We start from the raw sequence: 14,543 nt of genomic DNA on the forward strand, positions 1-14,543 counted from the left end.
CTTTTCTGCATTCAAACCTTAAAATGTTCCACATCTTTCATTCATTAAGAGTTTTATACAACTTGTAAATTCTATTCGTACTTTTTAAAAATATTGAATAAATATTCATTCAAATGAATATTTGGCAATTTAGTTTAGCATCAACTTTTACAAAAACTTTCATACAATGTTGGTAACTTCACCTTCTTCTTACACATTAAAGCCAGCAATTCAGTGTAGTGACAGTTTTTCAGAAAACCTCAAAATATTCCTTTTGTTTCATACATTTTGGTGTTACTAATTTAAACCATTCCCACTTTTCCTATTCTCTATTCTTTCCTATTCCCACTATTTTCACTACTTCACCTTCTTTTTAAGCATTAAAGCCAGCAATCCAGTTTAGCTTTAGCAATTTGGGTTTTCAGCATTCCCCAAGCATTTTTTGCAGGAAGTGCATTTTCTAGTTTCCCCTCTACTGTTGTGTTTACTCTCCCTGGTATTTTATTAAACACTGTACACCATTTTCTTCAGTAAAAAGTTATTGAAGAGGGAAAATATAACACTCCTGACCGTTCGCTTATTGTCTCGTTAGCTTGGTCGCTAAAGAGACAATACACTACACTGTGTATTCTATATACCTGCTTGTACCATTGACTCCTGACTTGTGACTGCAAACCATTGCAGTTGGGATTATTGAGGGATTCTTACATTTTGTGTGTGGTCAGTTTCTGTTTTACCTAAAAAAAAATAAAGTGGTTCAAATAATCTGGCTACATTGTTTGCTTTTTTACAACCTGTCTGACTCTGATGGTCTGACTGCTGGTGTTTCTCTCTGTGACTTTTTTTGTAGTCGCCATGTTCCCAGTCTCAGCGATTCAGCAATTGCCCAAGTGCTAGAAACCAGATTTCTTCTTTAGGTGAGAGAAAGACAAGACTTGAAAAATGGATTAATTCATGCTCTCTTACTCCTCTCATTTACACATGTTCCTTCTCACCTCTTTTCCTTCAGTTACACAGTAAACTACACACACACACACACACACACACACACACACACACACACACACACATACACTCCATGCCCAAAATTAGGGACAGAGAGTGAGAATCAGATCTGCATGTTGTCCAGCTTTTACTCTTGATTGGAACACTGTGCCCCCCCTTGACCTTTTTGTTTTCTCACTAACATTTCACAGCTTTCACTTAAACACATCAGAGAAAACAGGAATGTCATCGAATGTGCTGAGAGTCACCAAAATGTTAAGCACCCAGTGAACGTTTCTTTCTGCACTAATATTTAAAATTCAACTGGTGGAACAGTAATGAAAAAGACTCCTGTCTCTACAGCATTGCCCTCTATGATGCAGTGTTCAATTTTGAGGAAGAATACAAATTGTGAGCCAGGAGGGATAACCGTGTGTGTGTGTGTGTGTGTGTGTGTGTGTGTGTGTGTGTGTGTGTGTGTGTGTGTGTGTGTGTGTGTGTGTGTGTGTGTGTGTGAGTGAGTGAGACGGGCTTGAAAAGGAAGACAAATGTTCTGTAGCTACTGAGGCCAATGATTTCATTCAGCAAACAGCACTGGGGATGAGAGAGAGAAAGAAGACGTGTGTGTGTGTGTGTGTGTGTGTGTGTGTGTGTGTGTGTGTGTGTGTGTGTGTGTGTGTGTGTGTGTGTGTGTGTGTGTGTGTGTGTGTGCAGGGGCGCAGCACAAAATTCTGGGCCCTATAGAAAGGCATTTTCTATGGGCCCCTCCCTGCATCCACAGCTATTCATTCTAGCATATTTTTGCTAGAGGGCCCCTGGGTACCAGTCCAACGCCCCTGTGTGTGTGTGTGTGTGTGTGTGTGTGTGTGAGTGAGTGAGTGATTTTAACTAAATCCATTGTCTCTGGAGAATTTCTTTAGATTTTCAGAGACTGACTGCTTGTAGGCTAATTTTGATGAAATAATCCCCAGGACTCCTGTTGCTGCACAGTACTAAATCAACTACTAACCCACCCCCCCGAACACGCTCGGGGAGCGCTGTGCGACTAACAAAATACTCCCCCATCACAAGCCAGGCGCACAAGCTGCTGCTTGGAGGACTGAGCAGAGCTGCGTGCGCTTCTCTCTCTCTCTCTCTCTCTCTCTCTCTCTCTCTCTCTCTCTCTCTCTCTCCAAAGTCTCTGACAAACAGCAGCCATCTGAGAGCGCAAGGGCGAGTTTAGGCGCACTGTGCCCACAGCTGTACCGATGTTGAAAGCGCGCACAAGCCTTCCTCCAGAATGTGTCAGTGCGACTCATCCGGATCGAAACCGAGACCGGGCTCCTTCACCGAAGCCGGGAAGCTCTTCTTGAAACAGACCACCTTGCATGGCTTGAGGCACATCTTCCTCAGCGGCTCCTACCCCCGGAGAGTTGCGTGGCTGCTGGCTTTCCTGGCAGCCTTGGCTCTGCTCTTCACCTGGTCCTCAAACAGAGTGCGGTACCTGCTCTCCTCGCCAGTGTACAGCAAGACGCACATGGGGTACGCCAAGCGACTCGTTTTCCCCGCCGTCACCATCTGTAACCAGAACCTCCTGCTGCCGCGGCGCATGAAGAAGACGGACATATTCAGCGCCGGGAGGTGGCTGGGACTCTTTGGGAGGAACTGGCAGGTCTCCCCCGCTGCGAGAGAGGCGCTCACACATCTGGGAGATGGTGGAGGGGGCGCGGGGGGCGAGCCGCCCTGGTCCCCGCTGTCTCGGATTTTGGACTTCAACCACTTTCTTCCTCCTCCGCTGGAGTCCCAGCCGTCCATGAGGCAGCTGCTGGACCGGCTGGGACACCAGCTGGAGGAGATGCTGTTGTACTGTCGCTACCAGGGAAAGCTCTGCGGGCCGCGTGATTTCAGCACCGTGAGTGTGTCGCCAAAGTTCATTTCTTAGTCGCCCCCCCCTTACAGGTTGATGCCTCTTTTTCAATTTCTGGTATGTGTCAGGAGGTGAACTGTTGTCAGTATTTTGTATGTGTTGCACGGATAGATATCAACTGGCTACGTAATAAATTTGCTTTGAACACATGAAGTCACCAGGCCGTGTACACAATGCGCATTCCTATCCACCGTTGCTTGGCAATGCTCCTCAATAGTTCAATTAGGCTAACTCTCTCTTTTTACCTCTTTAGCACGTGCCATTTAAATGCCCCTATAATTAATAATAATATTATGCTGTGTTGCACTTCATATTGAGTACAGAGATACATAATTGGATTTCAGCTCACGATATATCTTTATATTGCTGCAGTATTCCTGTTGTTCTCCTTAATTGACTGATTAACTTGCATTTTTAAAGTGATTAGGATGGTATTTTTTTCATAAGCATCTGTTCTTTGTTCTTGTCTCTCTATCTCTCATTTAGTCCCCCTCTCATTTTGTCTCACTGTTTCACCCCACAGACATAAACCTTCTGTAAAGTTGTAATTGTTAATTCCAAAAACAAACAATATCAAAAGTTGCATAATGTCATTGAAGATGCAGTCTTCTGCATTCGCCATATGGTCTGAACGGGTCCCTCTCCTGTTGTCCATCACTGCTGGATCAATGTGTGTATCAGCCTATGCTCGCAAGAGACCAATATGCCCCTAATGAAGACTTTTGATTCATTTAGCAAGGCTTTACAATTCTCCCTGACACTGTGATGGAAAACAGTTAGTGCTGGCCTCTACACTCCATCATCGCGTGAACAATGTGAAAGTCAGCGTTCCTCTCTCTTTCCCACCTCATTACCCAAATTTGTTTTCAGTTAAAGTAGGTTTTCTTCTAGTGTTTGATACACAGTTTGATGTTGGGGAATCCCTTTTTTGCTGTTTGCAGCAGGCTTGATGACTGAGGGTTATTTCATGTTTGGAGGGAATTTATAATTTTAAACTGCTTGCCTCGGTGGTGGCCCTTAGTCTATAATCCATCAAGCAGATGCTTCTTCTTCTATATTCACAAATGTATAATGCATCTGGAACCATAAAACAAGTTATCGCAGTCAAACACACGTCTTCCTACCAACATCTTTAGGGATGTGTCATGCTGTGCAAGGATGACCAAGCAACAGCAACCTATTTCAGAGAAAAGCATAATGCCGAGCTCCAGGTTTTGGGGATCTGTGCTTGTGCATGGATAATCGATGATGCCCTGCTTGGCTCAAGGGCGGCCACCGCGAGCTGTCGGCATGAGTCAGACCAATAGAATCAGTCCCACTTGAGATGTGAGGTGTGACCGAGGAAGGCGAGCCTGTCTGCATACAATAGGTTTTAGGATGTATTGACGTTTGTGCAGGAAGACCCCATGTTGCTCGGTCTCTCTTGAAACTCTATAATTTTGGTCCACTGGCATCATCAACCCATCCTTCCCTCCATGCAGCTGCTCCATCCTTCTTTATCTGTCCTTTAACAACATACATGCTTAATTCTCCTCATGCAGGCCTCTCGTCACTCAAACATTGATTTCAGTTACAAAATCCATCCGAGACGTGCAATCAGCCTCAGTCCCCTCTGTGCACCCTATTGATTGACAGCTTCCCGCTCCTAAATCTTACAGGAAAGTCTATTTTTATACTCTATATTGCCCTTCTGGACAATCAGTGATGCTTTTCATTGTAGATTTGGGGATGAAATGATAAGAGAAAAACTTTGAGTTAGCCTTGTTAAAAAAAATATCAATAACTGACACTCAAAGCTGCAGTATGTTTAATGTTTACAGAATGGCTGCAATAAGGTGTAATCTGAGAAGTTTCAACCGTTTTAAACAGTAACCGTGAATATGTGGTGTTGGTAAAAAGTTGCTTAAACCTGCATTCATTGATGTTTTGTCCACTTGGGGGCAGCACTACAAGCTTCAAACACAACATTTACATATTATCACCTTATGAAGTTGGCAGGGGAACTTATTAGCAAACAGTTGCCTATTACACATCCAGCAGACACAGAATAACAATAGTGTTCATTTGAAGTCATGTTTTTGTTTCTCTGACCACCTCATCAAGCTATGTGCAATATTCACTCTTCTTTTAGCTCAGTTTTCTCTTGAGGGAAATATGTGGCTCTTTAGCTGCTAAATGCTCTGCTATGTTCACCAGCTATAGTCGCTACCTTTGTCAGTCTATTGTTTGGTGCTGGGCAGGTAGTGTGCAGTGGGTTTATCAGATTTGCAGCTGCCTGCTCTGTCCGAAAACGATGCTGATGAGATCGGTGAGAGTGAACTATAATCGTAAAGTTGAAGGCTCTAAAACCAAAACAATGACCTAAAAGACACTAAAAATAACTCTGTAGAACTGAGAACTATAGGGTCGATTGATTCTTTGTGGGTTCATCGCCACGGGTGACCGCTTTCACATTGCACATAAAAATATTTCATAATCTTAAAGGAACAATTCCACTAATACTATTATATCTACCAACAGCATCATCATTGTAAGTCCATAAAGCAGTGCAACCATGCACATTTTATTTAACAAGTGTGACTCCTTTGACTCTTTTTGACTGAGAAACTCACAGTAAGCTTTCAGCTCTCTCCACCTAAATATTCAACTTTCTGCTCTAGTCAGAAAGTGTAGTAACAGGTGGACAGAATAACCTCCTATTATATAGACCTTCAAATCTGTGCTTTCTTTTTTGTTTGTGGTTGTTGTATTGGAATGTATTATAGTATAGTGTAAGATGTGAACACTCCCTTCCCATATGGATGAAGTACACTGACAGAAAGTGGATACCCCACAACAGTAAATTGCCACACTTCATTATCTATTAATTACATATAACACAGTGAGACCATAAGCAAATCCTATTTTTAGCTCAGTTGATTCAGTGCCAAGTACAACCCAGACAATCTTTCTTAGGTGTCTGTGTTTGTAGCTGTCACAACACATTGCACCTTTGTGCTCAGTGCTGATTTTGAAATCAATGGAGAGGGAAAGTGGTTCCCTGGCAACTTTACGGAACAGCTTGTTCATCCTTGTCACATTGTCATGTGAAGGATAGCCGAGGGCCACCTCAACAGTCTCAGGCTGTCTCTCTGTGAATTATTTATCGAAGAGAGAGCCGCTGACATTTCTACACCCTGCCAGAACGAGAGACGGTGATGTCTCTCTCAGTGTTTTTCCCCATAGGTGGGGTCGGTTTAAATATTTCATTCCTGTGTTTACAAGTTCAGAAGATACAGTGGTTCTCATTTTAAATGCAATGTAGGTTCTGTGTGGAGCAGTATGAGAACCAAAAATGTATTTCCTCAGAAATGCTGCTTAGGCATCACAAATATTTGCTCACCCCCAACGCTATTTTGAGCAATGAGGTTAATACCAACAAGTTGGAAATGTTTCACTGTGTGTGTAGAGCCATTTAATACTGCCCTGATTGCTCCACTTAATAAATAATTTATTAATTTAGAGTTTTTCCTTTGTTTTTTTGCGATGATGAGGTTTCTGTCTCTGGTAAAGGTTGCACTTTTCCAAAATAGCTCCTGCTGAATTGTTAGGATATATTATTGGCGGAATTTTATGCTGCACCAGCTACAACATTGAATAAGATAGAGAGGCTGTTCGATTGACAGACATAAAGAAACATGTTTAGAGACTGAGTGTAAACCTCAAAGTTGCAGAACACAATGAAGATCCTGACTCCCCAAGGTCACCACCGGCACCCACTGCTGCTTCTCTTCACATAATGCAGCCAGCACAATATCCTGGTTACCACAGCAACTCTGACTACAGGCCTCCCTGTAGTCAATCACCACATTATCAACACATACACACAGATGGCAAGCAACATGTGAACAAACATGTTTTTTGTACATGTGAACAAAAGTACTGTAGCCTATACACACTCCATGGGAGCATGCTCATTCATATTCTCGTACAAATGTGTGTGCATGCTCGGGCACTTGCTGAGAACGCACACTTCCACACAATCCACTTACAATCTTTTTACTGTTTTCTTGATGCGTGTCTGCCAAATGCTTTTCTGTTTTCCGTGTGAGCATCAAAGAGGCGCTGAATGTTTAAACTTGTCTCCTGTAGTCATTGTAAACGGCTAGAACTATGGAAAGAAATTGTCTTAACAAATTGGTTGGATTAAGATTTTTAAGTAACATGTGGCTTGTTTGGCTGAGATGTTTTTTTTTCTCTGCAGGATTTGCACATTCTTATCATCAGATTGAGATATTTTGTGAAGCTGATGCAAGTGGTGCCTTGATATTGTAAGATTTCCCCTGTCTTATATTCCAAAGAGATCTGATTATGGTCAGAGACGACTGCAGGGCTAAGATGGATTCAGGGGCATTTTTATTGATGTTTGTACCCTCCGCTGGAGTCACTGCACATAGGCGGGTGTTGCAGACTGTTTTTTACCCGGTTTTGACACCTACTGAAAAGGTCACATCTCAATCTCATATTGTGTCCAAATATCAGAAAGCCTTTTATTACATTTCATCACTTTGTCTTACAGTTTTTCTTGATTGCTTTGACCTGAAGAGAAACTGGGATCCACTCGGTTTTCATCATCACTGTCTCAGCAGAGCAGAAGACACCTCTTGCAAATGTGTTAACCCTTTCTCATTGGACTGACACATTTTCCCACCCTTTTGCAGAACAGTTAACATGGATGTCATTCAAGCAGTCCAAACTCCATTGTTTTAGCTATGGTTACCAAACAGAAAGCATCTGTTCCTAACTATTAGAAACTACCTACATCAGTATGAAATCACTGAAGCACCTGTTTGACACTCCTTCACACAAATCTTCAATTAGCAATCAGTCTGCAGGGTTAGGCCATGTGGCCCCATCGTCAAGACAGAAGAGACTGAGTATCAATAGTGGCTATTTCTTATACTCTACAGTAATAGATGTTTATACTTTATTGTAATAGATTTTATTTTTATTTTCTTAATTTCTTATACTCTAATAGATTTTATTTTGGTTTACATGTATTTTGTGTAATATTTACAGTATTTCAGTTTTCAGCCACAGTTTCAAAATAAGGATCAATGGAATCAATAACATTTGTCAACAAATGTCACTGGCATGAAAGCTATGTACAGTAATAGGCTACAATTACAAGCAATGGTGCACTGATTCGCACTGAGTGCTGTATTGAGTATTTTGTTGTCCACTGTGTAATGGTTGATTGGAAGAACTCATACACTTGTTTGCAAGTTGTGTTGTTTGAGGGCAAATTTGTTTTTGTTGTTGCATATTTTAAATGTTTTGGCACGGTTAGAGCCTTTTGCAAACAAAATGTGTCATTTTGACCGTGAGTGCCACTGTTTCGGCCTGTGTGTTAACTGTTTTGAAAAATGTGGAGTTTGAGTTGACTGCTGTGTCAAAGCAAGCAAGAAAAACTGTAAAAGCTCCCATATAACCGCACCCTGGGAGGCAATTCATCGTGATTCCCACTCCATTTTTTCCTGCACACTTCACTGAACAGGATTCACATTATGCTAACTTTTCCTTTTTTTTTCTGCTCCGTGCATCTGGTGTTTGTGACATTTGAGTAATTTGTCATGAAGTGCTAATGTCTGACTCATAAGTCACCATCAACACCTCCCTATGTGTTACCAAGGTCCTCGCAATGCATTCACAAGAAATACAGTAAAGCAACATTTTTAGGCAGTCTCAGCTAAAAAAAAAAAGAAGCCTTTTGTGCAAGCTGTGTTTTGATGAAGTTCTTTGTACCGCTATCTCACAATGAAGCCTTATCTCTATTGTATGTTGTGTGTACAATATTTAGACAAAGAGTGGAGGACGAATAGGAGGAGACTTACAGTATTTCAGTTATTACTTTTCCGCTGCTATTGTCATTTCTTCTCTACGAACCCCTCCTCCACTTCCTTTTACCATTTCCTCATGTGAATGTCAAAATGTTGAAGGTTAATAATAAGTTAATCGTGAGCTAGGATGCTTTGATACAGAGCTCCTAATCATGTGGCATGACAACAAAGTAAAGGAAACAATTTATTTTGGATCCTGGCCATGGCTTTCCAATTCCTAATGTCTAGGATTCGATTAGACATCCATTAGTTCACTGGCAATCATGTCTTTGCCAATAGATCACAGTTTTCTGCTGCACTCTTTAGTAGCTCTCCAGTACCACTGTGCAGTATATGCCTAATGTTAAGTTCCAGGAAGTTGAGGACCCAAAGGCAGGGAGCAGGCAGGCAGGAGAAAGTTGAAGTTGAGGTTTTATTAAACCAAAACACAAAAAATAACCAAGGGAGTCCAGAGAATAGCTGACACTGAGATACACGACCGGAACAAACACACACACACACATACAATGATCTGACACAGGACAAGGGGAACACAAAGACTAAATACGGAGGGTAACGAGGTAATAAGAGGCAGGTGACACATTTGATTTGGGCTGCAACAAAACATCTTTACATAATCGATTGATCTGCCAATGTCAAAAAAATAGTAAACCAGTTCCTATTTTAATTTCACACAGCCCAAGTTGATATTTTCAAGTTTTCTTGTTTTACAGTCTAAAACTCCAAAATATTCAGTTTACTGTCATATATGACAACGAAATGCAAGAATTTTGATAGTAGTTTCTGTTCAATTTTCTGTCATCCGACTTGAACGATAATCATCGCTCCTTATTTTAAAACAGAAATCTTTGCATTCTCTTAATTGTTAACAGTCTGTATGTGGAGTTCTCAGAAGAACTTCAGTCACTTTTTGCTAGATTTACTTTGATGCCAGCAGTCGTTGTGTGTGAGGATATCCCTCTCTGATATAAAAGTCATGTCATATTCACTCAAGCACATACTGTACCATACAGCACTGAGAGGGGTGAGGGCTCAGTTTGTTAACAGCATCTCAGCACTAAGACCTCTGAGGTCTGCGGCTGACAGCTTAACAAGAACAGGTTACTGTAGGTGCTTTTTAGCTGCCTCTGTCCCCTGCTCTGCACTACATTTATCTCCACTTTTTAACAGTTTAACTCATACAGCTGCAAATGGAGATGCAGCCTAAATGATGCCTTTCTCTTCTGTCATCTAGTTGTGATCATGTATCACTAAAATCCCCACATTTGTCTCTGTGTGTATTTCAGATATTCACACGCTATGGGAAGTGCTACACCTTTAATTCAGGCCAAGATGGACGACCCCTCTTACTGACGATGAAGGGTGGGATGGGCAACGGCCTGGAACTGATGTTGGATATTCAGCAGGATGAATACTTGCCTGTATGGGGAGAGACTGGTAAGTTTACCTGGTGGTTACATCACATGAAACATCCCATTTCTGAAGTCCTCAGTTAAAACCAAAACATAGGTATTTATGTTTGCCCTTAAGCGGGGACTTAAAAAGATTTAAAAAAAATTTGGATTGTGCATATTATAGACCAAATAGGTTTAAGATTTGTTTTGTCTCTAGCAATTGTATGCTCAGAATGCATCTGAAATATTAAATTCTCTTAAATAGTCTCTTCACTTTCATTAATTAGGAGGGATGATCCTGAACAAAAAAACAAAAACTGACCGGTAGATTGAGAGCTTTGCCTTCTGGCTCAGCTCCCTTTTCGTCACAACGGTGCGATAAATTGAATGTAATACCGCACCCGCTGTGCCGATTCTCCGACCAATCTCCCACTCCATTGTCCCCTCACTCGTGAACAAGACCCCAAGGTACTTGAACTCCTTCACTTGAGGTAAGGACTCATTCCCTACCTGGAGAAGGCACTCCATCGGTTTCCTGCTGAGAACCATGGCCTCCGATTTAGAGGTGCTGATCCTCATCCCAGCCGCTTCACACTCGGCTGCGAACCGATCCAGTGAGTGCCGAAGGTCACAGGCCGTAGATGCCATCAGGACCACATCATCTGCAAAAAGCAGCGATGAGATCCTCAGCCCACCGAACTGCAACCCCTCTCCACCCCGACTACGCCTTGATATCCTGTCCATAAATACTACAAACAGGATTGGTGACAAAGCGCAGCCCTGGCGGAGGCCAACTCTCACCTGAAACGAGTCCGACTTACTGCCGAGAACCCGGACACAGCTCTCACTTTGGTTGTACAGAGATTGGATGGCCCTGAGAAGGGACCCCCTCACCCCGTACTCCTTCAGCACCTCCCACAGTATCTCCCGGGGCACCCGGTCATACGCCTTCTCCAGATCCACAAAACACATGTAGACCGGTTGGGCATACTCCCAGGCTCCCTCCAGGATCCTTGCGAGAGTAAAGATCTGGTCCGTTGTTCCACGACCAGGACGGAATCCGCATTGTTCCTCTTCAACCTGAGGTTCAACTATCAACCGAACCCTCCTTTCCAGCACCTTGGAGTAGACTTTACCAGGGAGGCTGAGAAGTGTGATACCCCTGTAATTGGCACACACCCTCTGGTCCCCCTTTTTAAAAAGGGGAACCACCAGCCCGGTCTGCCACTCCTTAGGCACCGTCCCAGACTTCCACGCAATGTTGAAGAGGCGTGTCAACCAAGACAACCCCTCCACACCCAGAGCTTTAAGCATTTCTGGACGAATCTCATCAATTCCTGGGGCTTTGCCACTGTGGAGTTGTTTAACTACCTCAGCAACCTCCACCAGGGAAATTGACGACAATCCCCCATCATCCTCCAGCTCTGCCTCTACCATAGAGGGTGTATTAGTCGGATTTAGGAGTTCCTCAAAGTGCTCCTCAGTTGAGGTCAACAGCGTCCCATCCTTACTGTACACAGCTTGGATGGTTCCCCGCTTCCCCCTCCTGAGCTGGCGAACGGTTTTCCAGAAGTACCTTGGTGCCGACCGAAAGTCCTTCTCCATGTCTTCTCCGAACTTCTCCCACACACGCTGCTTTGCCTCTTTCACGGCAGAGGCTGCAGCCCTTCGGTACCTTGCAACTGCCTCCGGAGTCCTCTGGGATAACATATCCCGGAAAGACTCCTTCTTCAGTCGGACGGCTTCCCTGACCACAGCTCCTCACCGCAGCTTTAGCAATGGAAACTTTGAACATTGTCCACTCGGGTTCAATGCCCCCAGCCTCCACAGGGATGCACGAAAAGCTCCGTCGGAGGTGTGAGTTGAAAGTCTGTCGGACAGGGGCCTCCTCCAGACGTTCCCAATTTACCCGCATTACCCGTTTGGGCTTACCAGGTCTGTCCAGAGTCTTCCCCCACCCCCTGACCCAACTCACCACCAGATTGTGATCGGTTGACAGCTCCGCCCCTCTCTTCACCCGAGTGTCCAAAACATACGGCATCAGATCAGATGAAACGATTATAAAATCGATCATTGACCTTTGGCCTAGGGTGCTCTGGTACCAAGTACACTTATAAGCATCCCTATGTTCGAACATGGTGTTCGTTATAGACAATCCATGACTAGCACAGAAGTCCAACAACAAACAACCACTGTGGTTTAGATCAGGGAGGCCATTCCTCCCAGTCACGCCTCTCCATGTGTCTCCATCATTGCCCACGTGCGTGTTGAAGTCCCCCAGCAGAACTATGGAGTCCCCCACTGGAGTCCCATGCAGGACTCCACTCAAGGTCTCCAAGAAGGCCGAATACTCCGAACTCTTGTTTGGTGCATATGCACAAACAACAGTCAGAGTTTTCCCCCCCCACAACCCGCAGGCGTAGGGAGTTTTTGTTCCTACCCTCACCTATGGTCAGGAAGGCTGGGTCATCACCGAAAGAACAAGATCCAGGGTACAAGCGGCCGAAATGGGTTTCCTCAGAAGGGTAGCTGGCGTCTCCCTTAGAGATAGGGTGAGAAGCTCAGTTATCCGTGAGAAGCTCGGAGTAGAGCCGCTGCTCCTTCGCGTCAAAAGGAGCCAGTTGAGGTGGTTCGGGCATCTGGTAAGGATGCCCCCTGGGCGCCTCCCTAGGGAGGTGTTCCAGGCACGTCCAGCTGGGAGGAGGCCTCGGGGAAGACCCAGGACTAGGTGGAGGGATTATATCTCCAACCTGGCCTGGGAACGCCTCGGGATCCCCCAGTCGGAGCTGGTTAATGTGGCTCTGGAAAGGGAAGTTTGGGGTCCCCTGCTGGAGCTGCTACCCCCGTGACCCGATACCGGATAAGCAGACGAAGATGGATGGATGATCCTGAACAATACACGCCCTGATAATTTGAAATGCACCCACTGTGTCCACAAGATGTTATCCACTAATGTGTATAAAGACAGATGGATATTGATCAGAAGATTTCATTTCAATTTTATTGTAATACAATTGTATCACTTGTCATTCAGGCTTCAGGTCCACATGAATCAAACAAGAGCACAACCATTTGCCAGATATAAAATCAATGGCGGCTACAGCCTCTTCCATTCAGGGTTGACCCTTCATCAACACAGTTAAGTCTCCTTGGGGACCCTGAAACTTTGATTTTAATGCAGCTGCATATGCTGTTGTGTGTTTGGATCAATATTTTATATGCACTGAGCACTGAATGTAAAGAGACAGCTCAGTGTGGTCACAGAAACACTCTGCACATGATCAGCATTAAACATGAAGCACAATGCTGTGACTGTAATATTTAAATATAACGCTGCATCTACTCCAAGCCTAAATGATTTAAAGATATTAATATATAATGCTTTGTATTTAAGATTATTAAATGATTAAAGTATGCAGTAACTACAGTACATACACAGTCATATACTTTATTCACTTTTTTTGCAGGTTTTGTCATTAATGTCAAAATGATGCAGATTGGCTATCGATTAGTTTAATTTTAACATCATTTAGTACCTGTTTGTTTAATCTGGCTCGATGCAGGCTGTGCAATGCATAATGTGCTAGTTTGAACACCTGGGGCCTCATTTATCATAGCATGCATGTTCTGAATATGTGCGTTGGAACTGTCTGTAAGTACAAGAAAATTGGTATCCATCAAATATGTACACGCACAACTTTACACAATGACCAATGATGAATCTAACCTATTCAACCATGGAGACATAATGTACTGTTGGTTCATGTGCAAGTTCATTTGCATACAGAAACACCCCCAGAATCCCAAATATGGTCAACACATCCCTTCTGAAAGTCTTTACTTTCTGAAAAAAAGTCTTTCTGAAAGAGTTACTTGTTGTTGTCAAAAGTAGCAAACAAGAAAGAATTTGTGTTAAACATAAGTCTCATTTAATGGGTATTGCTAGTGTTGTTTTAGCTTCCTAGTGTTCTATTTACACACTTACGTGGTTACAAGTGCTTATTACGAGCAAATGCAGTGAGACCGCGAGGGACGTGGCTACTCAATTCGTTGAGGTTGCACCTGTCGTTACTAACCTCTCATTACATTGCTAAAACATTAAGTAGGCAAAACCAAACTGTCTTATTTGACATCTCCACAAGTGGGTGTCCAAAGATAAATGAATAAACATACAGTATTGGGACAGCTGATTGACAAAGGACATTGGACAGAGTAATACTTCAGTGTAGGTCATAGATTACAAATTTGCTCTTAATGTGCTTTTTAAATATTGCACTTTTTAACAGTTTCAGCATAATAGAAAATATATCTGTCTTAGTTAAACATTTAAAATCGACGGTACCAAAATGTATTACCGATTAAGTATTTTTACGTATGAATGTCGTTAACAGATCCTCTGTC

The 14,543-nt window shown here is 43.2% G+C and overlaps 1 protein-coding gene across 2 annotated transcripts in view; it reads left to right on the forward strand.

Annotated features, from left to right (window-relative positions):
- Nucleotides 1-14,543, forward strand: part of LOC144517123 (acid-sensing ion channel 1B-like) — a 63,082-nt gene that overhangs the window by 18,515 nt on the left and 30,024 nt on the right. The window contains exons 1-2 of one of the 2 annotated variants that reach the window (XM_078249000.1): nucleotides 2,204-2,854; nucleotides 10,035-10,185. In XM_078249000.1, coding sequence (XP_078105126.1) covers nucleotides 2,243-2,854; nucleotides 10,035-10,185 — 763 coding nt within the window. In that variant the 5' untranslated portion in view covers nucleotides 2,204-2,242. Of the gene's footprint in view, nucleotides 1-2,203; nucleotides 2,855-10,034; nucleotides 10,186-14,543 lie in introns of those variants that run through there. The other variant, XM_078248999.1, reaches the window with a different exon arrangement.

The sequence above is a fragment of the Sander vitreus genome, chromosome 4 (assembly GCF_031162955.1).
Source record: "Sander vitreus isolate 19-12246 chromosome 4, sanVit1, whole genome shotgun sequence".
In the NCBI taxonomy this organism is placed as follows: Eukaryota; Metazoa; Chordata; class Actinopteri; order Perciformes; family Percidae; genus Sander; species Sander vitreus.